Here is a 21,085-nt window from a genome sequence, read left to right as displayed (position 1 = left end):
AAGAACCTCCAGTGTGTGTGAACACAGCCCAGCAGGGGAACAGCTCTGGAGATCCTGAGGTTCGAGTTGTGGGGAGCTGATGCCATCGAGGCAATGGAGAACACAGCTCTAGAAAATGCCTGCACTCGGATTTGTGCTCTTCCAACTCTCCACCCTCTCCCAGAGCAGTGCCTTTCCAAGAGGCTAAAGCAGGAGAGGGACTTCTGTGATGCAGACACTCAGCACTGCTGATGAGCAGGAATCCAGCTCATCATCCAGGCTACAGCCCAGAGGTGCTACAGAAGATAGAGCAACTCCTTCAGTACCAACCTTCCACTCCAAAGTAAGGGAGAAGTGCTAAGGTCAGCCTCACACTCTGAACATGCTATGTCCTGTTTCCACACCAGAAGCTGCACTGAATATCCATCGTCTAAATGGCTTTCCTGCTCATTCACATCCATGGGAACAGGATTTGGACCCCAGTTCAATATTCAGCAAAAACAAAAACTCCAAAAGCCCTGAAACAAACTTGCTATAGCTACAGGTTCAAGTGGGAGACCAGAAACAATCAGGCTATGAAGGCCAAAAAAGTCTGTACTTTTAAAAATGTTTCCTACTACATACAAAAACAAATGCAGGATGTGATGTTTGCTTAGTTTTATTAATTTATTTCTGCAGGACTCTGCAACTTGGAGTATGCACTTTCTGGAGGTACCATGCATGCATAGCCTCTGAATGCTTTTATACAATTTCATCTCTTAGTAATAAGTTCATTCACAGCATACACAAATCTAGAATGTAGACACCATATATACAGGATTAAACAAGATCGTGTCTTCTTTTTTTAATGAAAAAATTTAACAGGGTTTCACACAGCAGGAAGTATGGATTAGATACACTGGTGCCACCATAAATAAATAAGTTTCAAGAACACAGTTTTTTAAAATTGGTTTCAAAGGTACTGGAAATCCAGGATTATAATATTGCATTAACTCCATTGATTTCTGATTATTCCAAGAAAAATATTTGCATTTATGGACATAAACAGCAATGAAAGCCCCAACTGAAGAAATTGTGGCAAAACTCAGCCATGTCTGGGTTCATGTAAGATTGACAATTTGAAACGAAAACAAATGCAGCTGCACATAGAGACAGTACTGACTGTGAGATGTGATATCTGTGCATGTCTTCCTTCCTTGTGGGATTTGGAGTCACTGAAGTACAGAGCACATCAATTCTGTGGTACCAAATTGGCTGTTAAATTATGTCCAACCATCCACTTCTCATCAGGATAGTCATGTTCACATTCTAGGGTACACCACTGGATTTTAAAAAAAGAACTATCATCCTGATGACAAGCTTGTTTTTAACATATTTAATATTCTCACATTCTTTTTTAAAACATTCTTTATTGGTTTTATTTTGTCCCCATTTCAACTCAAGTATTTCTGTTTCCGTTTCAAGGGATTTTACAATCAATATTAAATGTAGAAGTATTCAGAAATTGAAAAAGTATTTAGAAATTGAAGGGAGAGATGTATAGCTGGGAGAGATAAAGTAACTGAGAGAAAAGTTGGGTTTTTTTAAAAAAAAAAACGTGATTCAGTAGCATATCATAATCAGAAAGTACTGAGACCAGCTCTTTTAAGAATTATTACACCTTTTCACCACACCTCCCATTTTTCAAGGGAAACACACACATACCACAGACACACAGATACACAATTCAATCTGATCTAAGACTACATTTTACAAAGTACTTCCTTTTGCTTGACTTCCCACCCCTTTCCTCTTCACCCAAACAAGACTAATAATTACATCAAATTAAAAGTAGATCCAAAGTTCAGGATTTCTTTTGGTTGCCTATGTTCTGAATAATTTTCCACAAGCTCCACTCTAAATAAACTTTTAAAGAACTACAGTAGTATCCTATAATTAAAGGGAATTCATCTTAAGAGCACAGTAAATATAAAATAAGCTTTATAAAATTTCAATGAGCAGTGAGATCATTTTGAATAACTGAATGTCCAAGTCAGTTACAAACTACCAATCTAGTAGCATGGTTGAGGAAAAGCTCAGTCATTAAGGAAAAAAGAAAACACAAGTAGTGCATTAACACAACAGCATCAGCATCCCACCATTCTCACACACACACACACACACACACACACACACACACACACACACGTTTTATACAATACAGTGCATTTTGTATGCCAGCTGACATTAGGGTTTTATGTGCATTCAATAAATATTCCATAAACCAATCTTTTTGGTATAATCTACAATTCAGTTGGGGTTTGAATGGCATCACCTGCTTTCAGAAGGAAAATGGATCTTCCAATATTCAAAATACAATTACATTCTAACAAACTAGAAATATTCAAGCACCATGTCAAGTCTTTACTGTTAACGTTTGAGTATGGGCATTTACATGTAAAAGAATACAACAGAAGGGTGTGGTGGTTTTCTCTGTTTGTTTGTACAAGCAACAAATGAGAGTAATTGAAAAAAACGAGGAAAATCATTGGTACAAAGAACTTATTTTTCAATTTAATGGCGCTCACTCATTCTTTCAAAAAGTATCTTGCTGTGGTGGCAGCCTTCCTTCTCTTCCTCTGGTGAAGCTGGGACTAAGATTTGCAAGTCTCCATGTATAGTTATTGCAGTTCAGGGCATTTTTGGACTGAATGCATATTTGCACCTCCTCCTTCAAAAGTAGCATCTATTCTATCTGAAAATGGCACAACTGTATTTTTGCATGACACCCCTACTCTCATTTGCTGACTGTCACTTCAGTTGCTATCTTTTTGTAATTCCAGCAAAAACAAATGCTTCTAGAACTTCACCAGAAGTACACATGAACAGAAAATCGAAATAATACAATGGCAAAGGCATTAGGATAGAAAAGCCATGAAGTTACTGGTATTGTTTGGAGCCATTCATGATACAGCTGATAACAGCAGTGCTTCTGCTCATCTGTTTTCTAGTTCTCAGTTCTGTCAAACTGTCCACTGACATGCACAAAATTAATATCTTTTCATTTCAGCTGACAGTAATTGACAGTAACATTTTTACCCCTTTCCACATGTGATGAGCTCCCCCCACAGCAGTGTAAATCATTAGGAAGGAAGGAAAACTATCTCTGATGCCTTTGACTTTGTTTTGCTCATCAGTGGTGCACAGTGATTGCTGGAGATCTCTTAGCTTATTTAAAATGATCCTGAAGATTTAGTTAGTGCAAGAACATATTGAAAAATGCCAGATAAAATATTGGTTCCTCATCTAAGATCAACAGTTCAGTTCTTACTGTTGTCTTTATAAACTGTGGGGAGAGAAACACCACACTGAGCGATACAGTCAAGATGAGCTTTTCTCCACCCACCCCTTGCAAATGCTGCTTCATTTTAAATAAGGATTCAGACGTATGATTGTTCTACCACAGCTTAGCATGTTGTCACACATCAAGTGAACTGTGGTAATTGACAATATGGATGTGGCTGCCATGAGCTAAGAACAGCTTAAAATGAAGTAGTTTAAAACTCTCATGGTAAAGTTAACAGCAAATTTTGCTTTACAAAGTCAATTACCATAACTCAGCTGAAGTGCTTGGTTGCATCTCTGAATTGTGATGAAGTTATACCATAAAAACTCAAATGCACTGTACCAGCCTCTGACCAGCACACAGAACACCCTACTCAATCACACGGTTGTGTCACAGAATCATTCAGCTGCCCAAACCCATGTTTGATCTCGTAAGTATCGAGTGCTTTATTCCAGCAGCCTGAAGCATTCAGACAGATTGAACATCACCTTTAGAATACAGTGTATCATAGGCAGAAAAGTACCAATAGGATTTTTCAACTCATCTCGTGTTCTTTAACCTATGACAAATATTTCCTGACCAAAATAGAAAGAATGCAGTGTGTAATTTTTCAGGATCTGGCATCTGCTATTTTGTACAGGCTGGTTTATTAATAATGTGCAAATAAACCTTTACTGAAGAGCTGAGTAATTATTTTTCAGCTAACTTTGATCTGGGGCACAAAGTACCTTCTGTGCTGTAAACATCATGAATTCTTCACAAATTGGAAGCTGAAAAGGCCTAAGGAACTGGGAACAAACTCTTCTCAAACACAACCATGGCCGAGCCCAAGTCTTCCAAGCAGAATTGGAGTAGCCTGTGTTTGGCATATGTCACTATGCTGCTGCACAGCACAGGCTCAGAAGGTTGTGTAGAAAAGCATCCTCTGAGCTTGGAAACACGACGGCCCAATGAAAGCATGCAGCAGGATTTTCATCTGCAACGTGGTAGAATTCATTCTTGGTTTATTACCAGTGTTGACACAGCCAGGTGAGCACTGTACAGGCAAACGGGATTGTAAAAAATTACCTCTGATTACACACTCTGTAACACTCATACAGTTCCTCATTTAGTCACCTCAGGTCACTATTTCAATCAGCAATTTTTTGTAGACATAAATTACCCTGAAAAAAAGCAGCAATTACAAATACCCTTCTCCTTGTTTTTTTATACATTGCAAAATTTACCATTGCATTTACCTGTCTTCTTTTTCAGTAGCTTACAATCTAGAAGCACAGGGAGCCTTTGTTTTCCAGCTAGCTGTGGCCAGGTTAAGTCAGCTCTGGCTCTTCAGTCTTTCTGGTTAAGTGTAACACTTCACACCATTACTAAGAGTCCTATAATTTTCTTTTAAAAAACAGTAGTTGTGGGTTGGTTTTTTTTTAGAGCCACTAAGCAGTAACTATAACCACAGGAATAAACACCAGTAGTTATTTGCTTTCCTGCATACATTCTTCTCAAAATTAATCCTTTCCCATTTTCAGGTTTTGTTTTCTGCTTTGCTCACTGCAATGGGAAGGAATTTAACCCTTAATTTATTTATTTTCTAGTGCAGCAGAAGCAGAAACATCCTAACACATTACTCCCACCCCTTGCAATATGAAGATTGTTGACTGGCAAAGGCCGGGCAGATGGACTGAAAGGTTCCCCATGTTTCCTTCTCTTACAGCTGTTGGCTTGAGAGCCTGTGTTCAACCCAATGCAGCCCCTTCCTGAATTTCAGGTGTATCGTGGCATTTCACACTGTTCACAGCGATTTAGTGCTGGGTGATTTAGGAAGGTGCAGCTACCACAATTCCATGGGGCCCCTTCAAAGTCTTCATCTCTTGGCTGAGTCCGTGGAGTCTGTTTGGAGCTGTTCTGATGCTCTAAAGAAAAGCCAAAAGAAAACATTTTATTTCAGAAGAGAAGGGTTAATAGTCAAGACCACACTACTGGAAGGTCATCTAATTAAACAGTCTGTCTTAAAATTAACATGGAAATCTTTTACTAAGGCACTTCTAATTCAGTTTGTGAAATCTGAATATTTAAAGTGTTTCATTTCTGTGAAGAGTCACTTAACCATAACACCTTAAAACCAAGAAAAGCACTCACCACTGTTAGGTCACTGATCCTGCTAAAGGTTTAACAGCTTAAAACATACAAGTTTGTTACTGGCATTGCAGCACCATCCTGTTAAGGAAAGACTTCACTAGTTTACACACAGTAGTCTATTTCCAAATTTTAAACTACAATAACCTTGCTTTACCTGAAGGGGAAAACTACTTCTAACTTAGTTCCTTCAAACAGTCTGACAAAAGACATTTTTCTAGCATTTATTCAGGCTGAAAAAGAATACAATCTAAAAATAAAATGACAGGCCTATTTCAAAACAAGACAATTCTTCCTCATGCCTTTGAAGCAGGGATGTATGTATACAAAGCAGCATTTAAGTCTGTTTTCATTCATAAAACCAGTATGTATGCAAATCACATATTAGGTCTTAACCCACAGAAACACTTAGTTTTCCATGTCTCCTGACACCACCTCAAGATCTCAGGTTATCTACTATAAGTAAGGAATACTCCCAGGATGTGGGAACACAGCATGTTACAAAATGTTAATATTTATTAACATTAACGCATACCTAGAAGGCATGGCTAAGATACCCAGCTGCTAAACATCTGTGAACTTATGTCTAACAAAGGCCTGCAATTTCTAACTGCACACAAAGTAATTTGCAGTTGCTGCCCCACCTGCTAAGAAATGCAGCAGACTGCTGATGACAACCTTAGTGCAAACAGTACTTAAATCTTCAGAGACAAACAAAGGAAATAAAAGTAACCTCTTTGCTTAGATGCAAACACAAAACAGCCCAGAAGCTGCACAGTCACATTAGCAGTGCTTGACCTCAACAAATTCCTCGTAAGCCGGGCAGTGTGGGCACTTGACTGCGTTCCATTGACTGGCCAGATGGCAGCATAGAGCACACCCTTGTCTGCCCACCCCGTCTGTCTGCCCACACTTTCAACAGCTGAATATTAAACAGTATTTATTATTTAAGAAAAAAACAAAACCCGATGTCTCCATGTAAAAATCCAAGCTCTGAATACAGTACAGCGGCCCTAGAACCGATCTCTAATAAGCTGGCAGACAAAACCTGGAAGCTGGTTGTACAAGGCACTATCTTCCTAACCACTAAATAAAATAACTTATTTCATGCCAGTTTTGCACATTATTTTGCTTTGAAATAATAAATCAAATACGATAGTGTAATTAAGAGAATGTCTTCAAGCATCACAAAGCAACAGTTCCTTAAATCAACCAGATGATCACTGCAATTTAATGTGACCCCAGGCAGCTGCCTTCACACCACGGCTCACTTGATGCTCCCTGCTACCTAATGCAGGGAACTCCTCCCGGTACTACCTTTTCTTTGAGCCACAAGCAGCAGGGCTTTCCCTTTCTTTTAAACTTCCACACAGTAATACTTTTATTACATTGAGGAGTGAGATACTTGCTTCAAAAGAGGGGAAAAATTTCCTGATATGAATTCAAAATTCACCTACAGAAACCTTTGTGGAGTGCTTATCAGCAACCAGAATTTATTTACAAATGGAGTGTCAGGGAGACTGTATGATTACTGATTCAGAAGAGCTACTTCTTTTTTACTAACAAGTGCAGTACATGCTAGTTACAGCAAGAGGAGACACAATATTATAAATCTTATCACACATACCATTTTCAGGAAAAGACAGCTGGTTTTTCTGTATCAGAGCATAGCATTCCACATTGGCTATTTCAGCTCTTTTTCTAATAGGGAATAACTACTTATAATCAAGGTGGTATTAACAGAACATTCATCTGCAACAATCTGCCTGAGGAAAACAAGCTGTAGCTAGGATTACTGCACTTAGATAAAAGTGTTCTGGTTTGAATTATATGGAGAGAAAAGTTAAATAAGTAGAGTTGCTTCCTGTCACCACAGGGACTTTTTAAAAAAGAAAAAAAACCTCACTCAATGGAGATTAGGTGATGATACCTGTTTGTTGACCTACCTTTTTTATATGGCTTTGGTGGCACAACAGGACCAGGCTCTATGTTATCATAGAAGTTACATGCGGCTTTCGGATCAAAGTTTCCTGTCCGAAAAGAAAGGAAAGAAAGTGTAACTTGAAGGTTATTTAAATGCCTATGCCAGTGATATGAACATCAAGAAGCTTCTTATTTTATACATCTTTTTATTATGACACTGTATCTTAGCTTTTTCACAAGTTTTGTCACATATTTTTAGTTTTCTGTCAATCACAGTAATTTTCAGCCAGACAACCCCATATTGAAAAATCAACTCCAGTGAACATTTTGTATTGCTTTGAAAACATGTGAAACATGTCTTCCGCTACAGGATACTTCATTGATAAAAAAGGACTGTGGATATCCTAATCTGTTTGTTTCCATTTAAGACAAGTTTCTGTTGCAAAAAACATTTTTAAAGACCCTAGTAGATTTTTTGTTTGCCAGCCTCCTGGTTGCAACTCATACTTCAGTTCTGTATTACTTGGCCACAGCCTTTGCCAGCAAAAAATTAAAATTTTAAGTGAAGGATCTTTACAAAGGCATAGGTTTTTTTTAATATGCTCTTGATAAAGTCATTTTATGTCACCACTTTCTTGCTACTGGAATTTAACTTGGCCAACAAAAGTATTAGCAAGTCAAGCTTATTAGGTTACAGCTGAAAAAACCTCACCTTTTAAAGGTAAGTTGTCATTGCTAATATAAACTGAACTCTAAAAACTCCAAATATTCACATTTAAGCACATGCCATATTAGAATCATAGGATCATTTAGGTTAGAAAAGACTTCCAAAATCATTGAGTCCAACCACTATCCCAGCACTGCCAAGTCAATCACTAACCCATGTTCCCAGCTGCCACATCTGCAGGTTTTTTAAATACCTCCAGGGATGGCAACTCCACCACTTCCCTAGGTAGCCTGTTCGAATGCTTGACAACTCTTGCCCTGAAGACATTTTCCCTAATATCCAATCTAAACCTGCCCTGGTGCAACTTGAGGCTGTTTTCTCTCATCTGTCACTTGTTACCTGGGAAAGAGACTCCACCTTGCCACAGCCTCCTTTCATATCATTGTAAAGAGCAATAAGGTCCCCCTGAGCCTCCTTTTCTTCAGGCTGAACACCCCCAGCTCCCTCAGCTGGTCCTCATCACACTTGTGCTCCAGACCCTTCCCCAGCTCCATTACCCTTCTCTGGACTCACTCCTGCCCCTCAATGCCTTTCTTGTAGTGAGCGGCCCAAAACTGGACACAGGATTTGAGGTGTGGCCTCACCAGTGCCGAGCACAGGGTGGCAATCACTGCCCTGGTCCTGCTGCCACACTACTGCTGATCCAGGCCAGGTGCCATTGGCCTTCCTGGCCCTCTGGGCACAGCTGGCTCATGTTCAGCTGCTGTTGACCAGCACCCACAGGCCCTTTTCCTCCAGACACCTTTCCAGCCACTCTTCCCCAGCCTGCAGCTCTGCCTGGGGTTGTTGTGACCCAAGTGCAGGACCCAGCACTTTGTCTTGTTGAACCTCATACAGTTGACCTCATCCCATTGATCCAATCTGTCCAGACACCTCTGCAGAGCTCTCCTACCCTCCAGCAGATTAACATTTGTGTCCATATTCAAATGATGTTTTTTAAAAAGTATCAGTTCAATACCTCTAGATTGAAGGAGATCAACTTCTTTCAGTGTACAGTCAACATTTATCTGGAGTTGTCTGTTGAGGCTTCTCAATCTGGTCATTTCCTCAGGCTAGAAAGAAACATCCCAAAATAGTAATTGTGGGAAAGTCAGCATCTTATTTCAAAGAGAAATAACATTGCTATATCTTTGTTAACAGCTTTATTAAAAACTGAATATAGACAGGGCACTGAAAGAAGCCAAACTGGCCCATTACCCCTAACTCATTTGCCCTCAAAAAAACATTCTTCTATTAGCATGTAATGAGTAAAACAAACAGACAAATTACTTAATACTAGAATTCGTTAGTATGACGTTGCTGAACTCAAGTTTATAAAACCACACACATCACTAAATTCTGTATAAATGGATGACTTGCTGATGCTACCTTGCATCAAGATGATCAGAAAATAGAATACAAGCTGTAGCCCACATTAACTATTACTCAATTATAACTGAATGAGGTCAAAAGCTTTATTCATTTGCATCAACCCAAGAAGCTCCAAGAAGCCAAACCTTCTAGCCCAGTATATTTAAATCATTCAATGATGAAAGATTGTAATTATTAACAGACTAATCAGTTATTTAAGTGCATATATTTGCATATCATTAAGAAACCCTAAGTTACTGGAATGCAAAGCTTTCTTAATGCTAGCAGCATCAATCACTAACGTTTTATTCCAGGATACATTGCAGCATCACAGTCACAAAATTACAGAACATTTGAGGTCGCAAGAGACCTCTGGAGGTCATCTGGTCCAACTGCTCTGCCAAGCCTCCAACCAGACTTTGTGCCACTGATTGCCACACTTTTGACCTGGCTGTTCATCCAGTTTCCAATGAACTTAAGTGCTAATCCAGCCCATACTTCATCAGCTTCTCTATAAAGATCTTACAGGAGACAATGTTGAAAGCCTTGCCAAAGTCTAGACAGACAATAACCACTGTCTATCTAGGTTACCAGGACAGACTTTGCATCCTAGAAGTTTACCAAATCAGTCAAGCTTGGCTTCCCCTTGGTGATTCTATGTGACTACTACGGATCACTTTCTTGTCCTTCATGTGCCTGGAAATAGGCACCAGCATTAGTTGCTCAAATCACTTTCCCAAGGACCAAGGTGAGGCTGACCAGCCTGTAGCTCCCTGGGTCCTCCCCTTCTTGAAGACAGCAGTTACATTTGCTCTCCTCTAGTCTTTGGGCACTTTCCCAAACACCATTAATCAACTCAAGATTATCTGGAGTGGCCTTGCAATGACACTCGCCAGCTCCCTTAGCAGTCATAGGTGCATCTCATCCAGGATTATGACCTCGTGTACGACTGCTTTGCTTAAGCATTCCTTGACCTGGTTCTCTTCCACTAAGGGAAGAGAATACCTTCCTTGCTTCACACTTTTCCCAGGGTCTCTAAGACCTGGGATTCCTTAAAGACTGTGCCAAGTTTATTCAGTATCTGAAGCCTTTTCCATGTCCTAAATAACCAGTTCTCCCATCTTGCTCATCCGTGAGCCCACATTTTCACTGGTCTTCCTGCTGTCACCTAGGTAGCTACAGAAGCCTTTCTTTTGGTCTTTGAAATCCTGTGCCAGATTCAACTCCAGTTGGTCTCTGGCTTTCCTAACCTCATCCTGGCACACTCAGTGCCTCTGCACTTCTCCTAGGTACATCCTTGCCAAATGCTGCCCTGTAGTTAAGCAGCCAACAGCCCTTCTGTGCCTTCCAGCCTACACCTGTGTGCACTGTTTGTGTCAACACAGCCAGTAAGTCTGAGCTGATTTGCTTAACAACTGCACACAGTGGAAGCTGTTTCTCAGCCAGATGCATTCCCTTATCAGAGCCATACACATTTGAGCTAGAGTCACTTGCAGGTGGAAGTCACAGAGATAAGAAGAATCAACAAGGAAAATAGGAGAGTTCCAACTTTTTCAGGCAACACTGCCAGTGAAAAGTTATTTGGCACATCCTGCACATACCAAACGAGAAAATACTGTCTATGAGAAGCAACTACTCAAACAACAAAATACTGTTTTAAAAAGAAAAGTTAAACCTTCCTGCATGACCACCAAGCTCTATATGGCTTAGGCTTATTGAATAGACTTGGGCATACTTTTATTGGTTGTTATGAAAGCAACTATATTCAGTTCCGTGGTCCACAAGAGCACATGCATACAACTTTCTGAAGTTTTGTTGGGAACACTTAAGAAAACTGGACACATCTGGTTCAACTACCTTATGACAAATCAAGTACTTAAATCATCTCCAAAGACTGAAGATTTTATACTCAAAAGTATTTTTTGAACAGTACTTTAGTTTCATTAAAACACAAAAAATAAATGTGTATGTTGAATTAAAATACTAACAAATTGCTTACTGTTGGAATTGCAGTTGTACAGCTGACTCTTCGAAGCCGCCTCTGCATCAGATCATGCTCCATACCATTGACTTCAGTTTTCAGGCGTTCGAGCTCTTCTTTCTCAAGCTTCAGTTCCTTTGCTAATCTCTCCATCCTTGCTCGCTGATGTAACAGCAAGGCTAATGTTTTACACAGAAGAAATAGTTACTAGCACATAAAAACCTGGAACACTGAATTCTTAAGTTACGCTTAAGATTCACGAGTGACCTTTCTGGGAAAAAAAAAAGTGATTGTAGACATGCAGCCAAGTATCAGTGGGAAGATGCTTTCATGCCAAATGAACTACAATTTAGAAAAAAGTTCTTCCAGAATAAAAACACATTTTAGACAGTAACTTGAAGTTGTTATTACCATTTTGGTCAAAGCTTCTTTTTTTGCATTTGGTCTTTCTCGTCTCAAAAATACAAAGGCACCTGTACGAGGAGACAACTTCTCAGGATGAAACAGCAACCTAGTTATACTAATACTCTACTGACAAAAAAAAAAACCAACACAAAAACCAGAGGTAAGATCAGATGGTAACACACACTTCATACCTGCTGCTCAACAGCAGCTGACACACCAGCCTTGAGACATTAGCCAAATGTCAGTCCTGAATTGTTTTTTTTTCACTGCTATTACAAACTGTGGTATAACTCTTAAGTAGTCTTGGCTTTTTAGGGAATACTGTAATCCTCAATACTGTAAGTTCCCCAGGGTTCAAAGGAAAAACTATAGAGCTTTAACAAAATTACTACAGAACCCAGAAAATAAGAAGTTGAGCCAGCTCAGGTGCTTCAGACTCTTAATTCTACGACAGATTGATTTCTCCAACCTCTCTCTGCTGCTTGCCATTCCCTCATTTTCATCATGGTACTGAAATTTATGACTCTCAGTCACAAGCTGATGTTGGGCTCCCAGAGAACCAAAGAAAAGAATTTTGACTAGCTAGAAGATAATATTCAGTTTCCTAAAGAAGAGCATTTCTCAGTATTTCATCATGATGCAAAGCTGGCCAAGTTAATGCGATGCTTAATCCTTTCTGATGAGGCTGGTTTTACGTGATTGAAGTCTGCTAGGACAGAGAAAAATAAGACATTTGATGCGGGTATTCAGACAAACATGCTGCTCATATAACAATGTTCCAGCAAACTGTTTAAAATAAGGACGCTGAAGAACCTGCCAAAAGCTACTTCATGAAAAGCCCCAGCCAGCACTTGCCCTTTTCTTCAGCCCATCCAACAAAGGCAAAGGAAAAGCACGTAATACACAAGAATATTCACATATGAGCTAAAAGGAGTTATAAAAATAAGCAGCAACATGACAACTTACTGCAAAAGCCTAAGAACAACCCAACCTGTTAGAAGCAGATATCAGCATTCCACACAAAAATGTAGCACTGTAATGTGGATTTTGTATGGATTCACCAACTTACAACCAAAGAACAAACACCCAAAAACCTAGCAAAGAGTAACACCAAGTGTTTTTATACTTCTGGCACCAGAATTATTGAACAGAACTGTTCTCTACTTTTTCAAGTAGCATAAGTCATGCAAGCAGAATTAAGAAAAAATGTACAATACCAGACTGAATGATTTTCCACTACTGTTACCAGACCTTGTCTTTGTGTGATTCCTCCAACTTAACACGGTATGACTACATTTCATAGCTTCACATTATACTCTAGTACAACTCATCAAACATGACTCATATTACAAAGAAGCAGTCAAAGAACAGACACCAGGATGAATTTCTGGTAACACTTTTTACAATGGTTCACATTCAAGAGAAAATTAAATAAACTTGTTCCCTGTTAAGCTGTTAAATATACTCTTTTCTAGGACTCCTTTGCGGTAGTAAAGTGTTTCTTCTTCTATAATTTATTTCTATCAAGAGTTCAGAGTGCAGCAATAAAAAAAAGCTCTGGTAGGTAGGTATTGCCACCAATGCAAACACCCCAAAAAGCATATACTCATTATTTTACTTGGTTTGCTTTTCAGATACACAAATCTGGTGGAAGACACAAAGGCAAAACCAGGTTTTACGTTTCAGAATATGTTTTTCACAGCTATGCGAAGCTACTTGTATTTTTCTGACATAAATGACAACCTTCACTGAAGCTGTAATAGTAACACTACCAAATAAAGCACAAGGCCTCAGAGTCACAGACCTACTGGCACTAATTCTTACTAAAGAACTGGGTCTAGAGACTTTCTAATTGGGTCTACCATGTACAAAACAGCTTTGTTGATGAGTTAGAAAAGCTCAAAAGGCATAACTACAGGGCAGCACTATAAGGTCTCACTTCAGCTCTCTGAAGTAAAAAAAAGGCTAGAAGGAACAACAGAGGGATAGACACTTTTTTCCAAGCACAAATCCAGAAAATACCTGATGCAGGTTATTATTCTGTCATTACCCAAATGACTGGTTTGAATGCTTGCAGATTGATTCACTTGCTCAATTTTAAATATTACAAATCTATACAGCAGATGACTCCAAGAAAAGTAGTTTTCAGCTTAAGGTTTAATTCCCCTTTTTTTCTTTACTGAATTACTGAATTCTTCATTTATATATGGCATTAAAACTATGTTTTATCCCTGTGCAGCAGAACACATATCCTAAAATTTGTCTGCCAATCTCTTCTTCCTCTTTGAAAATTTCAAGTAGAAGAAGTGAACTTTTAAGTTCTTCAAAGTATTATTTTATTACCTTTCAAAAAAATATTTGTATTGACAAAGTTTTTTTAGCTGCATTCTTATCTCTCTCTCCTATTTCATTTAATATTCTTCAATCTAAACCAAATACAGAAGCCAGTACTTCAGGTGTTCTAGAACACTTGAATATGGAACAAATACAAAAAATTATAAAAATCCACATGTAAATTTATGACTCGGTTCTTCAATGCAGAATTCACAAAATTGACACACAGCATATGAATAAACTACTTATCATTGTTAACTGCAGTGTTTTAAGAAAGTCCCCTAACATCAAAACCACAGCAACGTTAAGACCCTTAGAAATTCTTTATGTATTAGACTGAAATTTGGCAGTATTTAAAAAAATCAGAAAAAAACTCTGATTTTTGACACAGTGTCTATTTTTCTCTGTACAGGTTCAAAAATTCTCACTAAGTAGCAAAATCAAGCTGAAAATGCATTTTACAATGCCACAATTTGCAGGGTGAAACATTTACCTTGAGTGTAAGCATAGTCGTCTGATCCAGAACTAGAACTTCTCTGATACTTATGGCTTCCTTTTTCTCCTCCAGATCCTGGGATTACAGAAATAGGCTGAATAGGTTCTGGTGCTGCAGAACGCTCTTCTTGGTCCACTAAATTTAAAAGATTCTCAGTCGGTGCTCGACCTACTGTGATTTTAAAAATGGTTGGGTTTGGCTGAGATACCATTACCCGAGGAGACTGTGTTGGTGCACCTGCAGGTCCAGTTGGTTGAGTGTAGGTAATATATACTGGATTAACACTAAATGGAGGTTTGGGTTGTCCTGACATACCTCTGGATGGAGAGCTTGAAGGAGGAGTAGTGGGCGCATACAGCGGGTGCTGGTTTCGTTGAGATGGTTGATTACTTATTGGTGAAGGGCTTCTGTTCATTGCAGTCCCAGGTCTTTGCGGTGGCTCAACTGTAATTTCTATTTTATTCATGGAACCTTTGGATAAACTAGGTCCAGCAAAAGGAGGAAGGTATGATACAGAGTGACCACCTTGCTTTTGAAAAGTCTGGGATGCTTGCTGATATGGATGGGGTGGGACAGTGGAAGGGCTAGGAGGCATGAAAACATGTGAACTCTGATGACTCAGCTGAGGAGGTTGAACTTGGTGTTGAGGAGAGCCAAAGGGAGAGGGACACTGGGATGCCGGTGGTGATCGAAAAGCCGACTGAGGGATCTGGGGTTGTTTTGGAGAATACTGAGAAGGTTGGTAGTTCTGTTGATGTGGATATACAGGTAGAGGACGAGGAGTATAATGTGGAACTGGGCCCTGTGGCGATGAATGCCACTGCGTATTCTGAGGAGTCTGTCGTCCTGAAGAACTTTGAGATGTTTGTCTAATATAAATAGAGCCAGGAGTCCCATAAAGATTGCTTGGAATCTGTGGAAGAATTTGTAGAGCTCTGGGTACACTCTGTCCAGAGGGGAGGTTTTGTGATACTGTAACAGTAATGGGATTTGTACTGTACCGAGGTATGTGCATATACGTGGGAGGAGGGCCTTGCATAGCAGACGTGTTCATTCCTGGTTGTATGGAAGATGGCTGTGGAGGTGGCTGTGGAGGAGGAGTAGCTGCATTTCTATTCTGGTCATTCATGAAAAATGGATTGTAACTAGGAGAAGCTGCCACAACGGCGGGAGCAGAGTGTGGTTCTTGAACTAAGCAAATCAGCTGTTTACCTGCCGTGCGCTGCGGGTCAATGTGTCCATCGCTTGAGCTGTGTACCAGTGTACGACCACCATTAAGTTGAGCTCCATCCCCCGCTTGATAGCTGGTATGAGGATGAATACCCAGATTAATGTGCAAAAGGCTATTTCTATTCATTCTGGTGTCATCAGGGCTGTGGTACTCCATATACAAATACTTGTTGCTCTCCTGCGCAAGGGCTCGACAACAGGCATCAAGGTTGTTGTTGTTCTAGGAGCAAGAACAGGCACCTATTACTGTCACAGAGCACAGGAAAGAGTCACCACTCCATGTTCAGCATTCAGCTGAGGCCACAACCAGGTCCAGCCTGGACACAACTACGGGTAATGTTTCACACACAGGTATTGTGAAATGAAGATATTTGCTACATGGTATGCAAGTAAAACATAGCTCACATGGCATCTGGAAAAATGCTCTGGTAACACTACTAGTTACACTATGACATATTAAAAAAAAACGAGTCCAGTTTTAGGAAAGCAACAGTTACAACTCTTTGCAGGTTCTTCAAGGAACAGGTCTGTAAAATTAACTACTTCTAGTAACAATACAAATCAAATTAAACTAGATCAAAAATGCAAACTCTGGAAAAGCAAAATAAAAATGCAGATATTATTTTAATGTTTATCTGAGTGTCTACTGTTTTCACTTTCAGTTTACTGTTTATCTGAGTATTTCTTTCACCTGGAAGTTTAAAAACTCAACATTTTAAACCAGCTTTTATTGGTATAGTATTTAATAGTATTAATAGTATTTAATAGTATTAATAATAAATAATAGTATTTAATAGTATTTAATACCTCAACAATGAAGTCAAAGTACTGCTTGAAGAAGTACTGGTGATTCTGCAAAGAACATTACAATTCCAACAAAATTTAAACTGCCTTTAAGAATTTCAAGCTTAAGGCTAAAAAAGGTTTATTCAATACATCAGTGAGAAACCAAATAACCCTTTTAAATGTTTGATTTGTTCTGTGGTGCTAGCAGCTGAAACGATACAGACTTGTTCTGTGGTGCTAGCAGCTGAAACTATACAGACAATAAATTATTAACCAAATGAGAAATATAACAGAGAATTCCTTTTCCCTTCTTGCCCTCTCCACTCATTTTAGCTTAATGTAATCTGTTAAAAGAACAACACAAATGATAGCTTTTCCAAACAAGTAAAATCACTAGAAAGCGTTCCAGATGGTGGACTTCTTTTCTCCCCACTTTATCATGTAACAGCCTGCCTCAGCTGTGGTTCAGATTTTAATTGTAATAGTAGCTAAAGAAAACAAATTTCACTTTAAGTTCAACTAAATCTGGCTCTTAGCACCCTAACTTTGTTACACATGACCCAAGGTACCTTCTGTGACAGAGAGCACCTCCCTCCACAGCAAGTGTGTACGTATTTATATATAAACATACACCCCTGCTTTCCTCAGTGTGCTAAAATTACCATTCTAAGGAATATACATTAATAATGGCTGCACTTCTATTTTAAACACTATCAATATATAAACTTGTATGCATATTAATACACATATTGCCTTGCAATACAATTTTCAACAGCTTATCCACTGGCTGAACAGTCATGTTACGTTTCTTTTCTCATGGACCTAGTCAGTCTTAATACCAGAGTGAAGATGACTTTCCCAGAATTTCATATGATTTCACTATCAGATGAACACACATATTCAGCATCTTATTTGAAGACTTACTACTGAACATGACAGAAGAGTCCAGCACTTAAATAGGAACAGCTCTCACTCTACAGATAACTTCTCCCTGACAACCTCCCTTCATGCTGAGCTCTCCTTCTAGACCTCAATTGTCAGTGGGAATATCCAGACATATCACTAAAAAATTAAGACTAGAATATGTGGAAACCAGACCTTGTAATAACAACCAGCACCACAATGCCGAAACAACAGTCTCAAAAATGTGAACCACTACCATCAGCCACTGGCCATCTAAACAGAATTTCATGAACAGAGCCTTCAGCTTCCTTAGGTCACTTGGTCAGGGTGAAGGTAAAGAGAATGTAGATAGGACAGGCTCCGAGTTGATTTTATCAGGGTATGGAATATATTTGTCATTTCAAAGGACCCGCAATTTTTGACAGGCCTAAAACTCAAAACTAATTTAAATCTAGAGCATTTATTGCAAATGGTTATTGGAAACCAGCTCACACATCTTTAAATATAAAGTGGGTTTGGAAACAAAATCTATACTTAAAAACATAACAAGTATTTGCTGTGCAAAGTTAACTAGCTACCCAGAATGCCATATTATAGACACAGAACACCATATGCTTCTGCAGCATTTGGGGTTCTTTAATTTTATTGGTTTAAAAATGTCTATGACAAACACAGTTCATCAAAAGGATCATGTACTTAACAGTACAGAAGAGAGACTGCCAGGACAAATAAAGCTTTAAACTGAAGGGCTTCCCCTGCTTTACATTTTGTGGAAGCAATTAATTTTTATTTGTATGGTTTAGAAGACAAAATGCAAAAATTACAACCCCTGTTCTAAGTAAACCTACTCATCTACCAGGGACAGGCAGGATGCAAATACAGCTTTCCAACTTCAGCCATGGCCACCAAAGCCAAACCAGATCTTGCATGTTTCTATTCCATTCCTGAATCTTCCCATTACACTGAAGATATTCCCAGATGACCACTACTTATTACATGCGGTAATTTATTATCACTTCCAATTTCTGATTTTAGATGAAGGTGGAAGGATGAAATGGAAAGGAAAAGGAGTGCAGGGAGAAGAACCACCACTTGACCTCAAAAGAGAGAAGTGAAACTAAACCTCTGGAGAGCCATGGGAAAAAGACACCATGAAGAGGGAAAACTATCAGATTCCTAGCTAAGTCCAGCTCCTTATCTTGGAAGGATGAGTGACTGTTTATTAAAACCTCCTCCAGTATATGTATGTTATTTATGTGGCCATCACCAATTAACATCCCATTAGCCACTTTCTTTATTCCCCAAATGCATACAGTCACAGGTCACACAGACAACGAAAAAACATCAATGCAAAAAAACCCCACAAACCTAAGTGAAGAATGACAAAATTTTTACACCTAAAAGACAAGACAGAAATGCAAGTAGTGGAGTCCTCCAACCTTTTAAAATATAACCAGGAGAAAGAAAATAAATGCTCCAAGCATACTACTAAAAAGGATACTCATAGTAAACACACATTTCATACCAAAATAAAATTCACAGACTCTTTACCATACCTGAAGCATGCACTGAGATACCACCCCTTCAGGTATCTCAGGGAAACGCTGCCGGAGATCATGGAGTACCTGCACATCAAGCTGTTGGCTGCCCTGCGCCATGCCAGATGGATGATGTTCCAGATTACCAGAAAACGGAAGTCAACAGACCTTCCAATGATTGTGGTCTTCTGAGGCTTCTGGCATTTTCTGTAAGAAAGAAAACACAATCTTTTAAGCCATCACACCTTTTCATCCTTCCTAAACTGCTTGTGTAGAAAAACTACCATAATGCATTTTAGCATTCAAGATCTAATGCATTTTAGCTATCAAGAGAGACAATAGCTTAAACACAAGGGTGAGAATAATGTCTCAAATAGTGACATTGAAACACTTAACATATCACAGGTATGTCTATATAGCACTAGAATGTGCTAGTTCAGGTCTTTACTCAGTCCCACTGTGCCACCATGTAGGCATAACTTTAATTAGTCTGACCTGAGTAAAATGGAACTGTTATATATTTACTCCCAGTGAAATTCTGAACAGTTTGCAGAAAAGGTTGAAGCTATCACAAAATATAGATGTCTAATTTACAACACACTAGAAATAACAGTCTGGAAAACTAAGTAGCATAATTATCCAAAAATACTCATCTATTAATAGAGCTCAAACTCTTTTGTCTTTACATCACTACAAATCCAAGCAGCCTGAAGCATTTTTTGTGAAACTGAACAAGAATTAAACAGAATTTAAAGAGTCCTTTTCAGGATTAGATAATCACCTACGTAAAATTTTTGTAAAGTAACTATTACATTCATACTAACATGATGAGTGACAAAAACCAAACAAAACCCCCTACACTTTCCATTTCAAAATTCTTGTATCCAACAACAAAAAGATTCTATCTGAACTTCAGTATCCAAGGGCTACTGGAAGGTAAATATAGTCTCAGTCAACAAATGCTTTTTTCGCTTGTGGCTCAAGATCACAGCAGTAACCAAAAGGCAGCTGATGTCTAGGCAAAGATTCACAAAAACTTTGCATGAGGTGGTGCATGACACAGCTCCTGTTACACATCTATCACTGCTAAACTTCAAAAGCCTTTCCAACAATACTGCTCAGTGGAATTCTTAACTGCAGAGAATGCACTGCTTTGTTCAAAAAGGAAACGAAAATCAGATACCAGCAGAGCTGGTGTTTAATAATGTATTAGCTACCCAAAGACCCAAGTTTAAATCGTGCTTATCTCAACCTCAGTGCATCTGCAGGTGGCACGTGGCACAGGTGTTCCAGTCAGCCTTTCATTTATTAGCTCAACCTCCAGCGGCAGTCTCCAGCAGCACAACAGACCAGCAAACGCACACATACCTCTAGGCAGTATTCCAACAGTTTCCTATATCTTTCCTCTGAAAGTCTCCTTGTTTTCATAAGCAAGAAAACAGAATATATATCTTCAAAGAAAAGAAAGTGTCAGGTTTAGGGTAAAAAAAAAAAAAAAACTTGGTAAAAGTTTTAGGAGTAAAAAAGCAGGAGACAAGCAAGTCCAGTCCACGATCTGCTGGCTGTGTATGTGGACAGCTCTCAGCTGCCATCAGCATTCACTGAACACCACGTGTCCTCACAGAAAGGGTCCCTCTCTGTCCCATCTCCAGTATCCACTATGACACCTGCCACATCACACAGTTTTTCAAGATAAATGAGACAAGTTTAAAGAACAGTGAAATATGTGAATTATCTCGCTGTGACTTAAGAAGTACCGCAATAAACTTACACTGTATATCACAATTCATTTCTGTCCACTGCAGTAATGCTTTATTCTAAAAGGAAATGGAGCTTCCACCAGCTTCTACCAGAAAATTCCTATCTACACTAACAGTAGGGGATCTTTCATGAAACTTACTTTTTTGTAAATGACAAACAAACATCATACTCTGAAAGGCAGAGCATCACAAGAATACTCAAAGAAAACCTGACAGCA

The 21,085-nt window shown here is 39.0% G+C and overlaps 1 protein-coding gene across 2 annotated transcripts; it reads right to left on the bottom strand.

Annotated features, from left to right (window-relative positions):
• Nucleotides 1-621: 621 nt before the first annotated feature.
• On the bottom strand, nucleotides 622-19,339 carry TAB3 (TGF-beta activated kinase 1/MAP3K7 binding protein 3). 2 transcript variants are annotated; one of them, XM_008633038.2, is made up of 6 exons: nucleotides 19,126-19,315; nucleotides 14,648-16,100; nucleotides 11,434-11,594; nucleotides 9,043-9,136; nucleotides 7,381-7,464; nucleotides 622-5,211 (listed from the first exon to the last, which is right to left on the bottom strand). In XM_008633038.2, the coding sequence occupies exons 1-6, from the start codon at nucleotides 19,225-19,227 to the stop codon at nucleotides 5,063-5,065; spliced, it is 2,043 nt and encodes a 680-aa protein (XP_008631260.1). In that variant the 5' UTR covers nucleotides 19,228-19,315; the 3' UTR covers nucleotides 622-5,062. The 2 variants fall into 2 exon arrangements, 1 of the variants encoding a protein (XP_008631260.1); XR_001861771.1 differs by lacking the exon at nucleotides 622-5,211 and having other exon boundaries at nucleotides 7,382-7,464; nucleotides 11,423-11,594; nucleotides 19,126-19,339.
• Nucleotides 19,340-21,085: the final 1,746 nt, after the last annotated feature.

Source organism: Corvus brachyrhynchos, unplaced genomic scaffold (assembly GCF_000691975.1).
Source record: "Corvus brachyrhynchos isolate BGI_N302 unplaced genomic scaffold, ASM69197v1 scaffold34, whole genome shotgun sequence".
Lineage (NCBI taxonomy): Eukaryota > Metazoa > Chordata > Aves > Passeriformes > Corvidae > Corvus > Corvus brachyrhynchos.
This window is presented reverse-complemented; position numbering and strand designations above follow the sequence as displayed.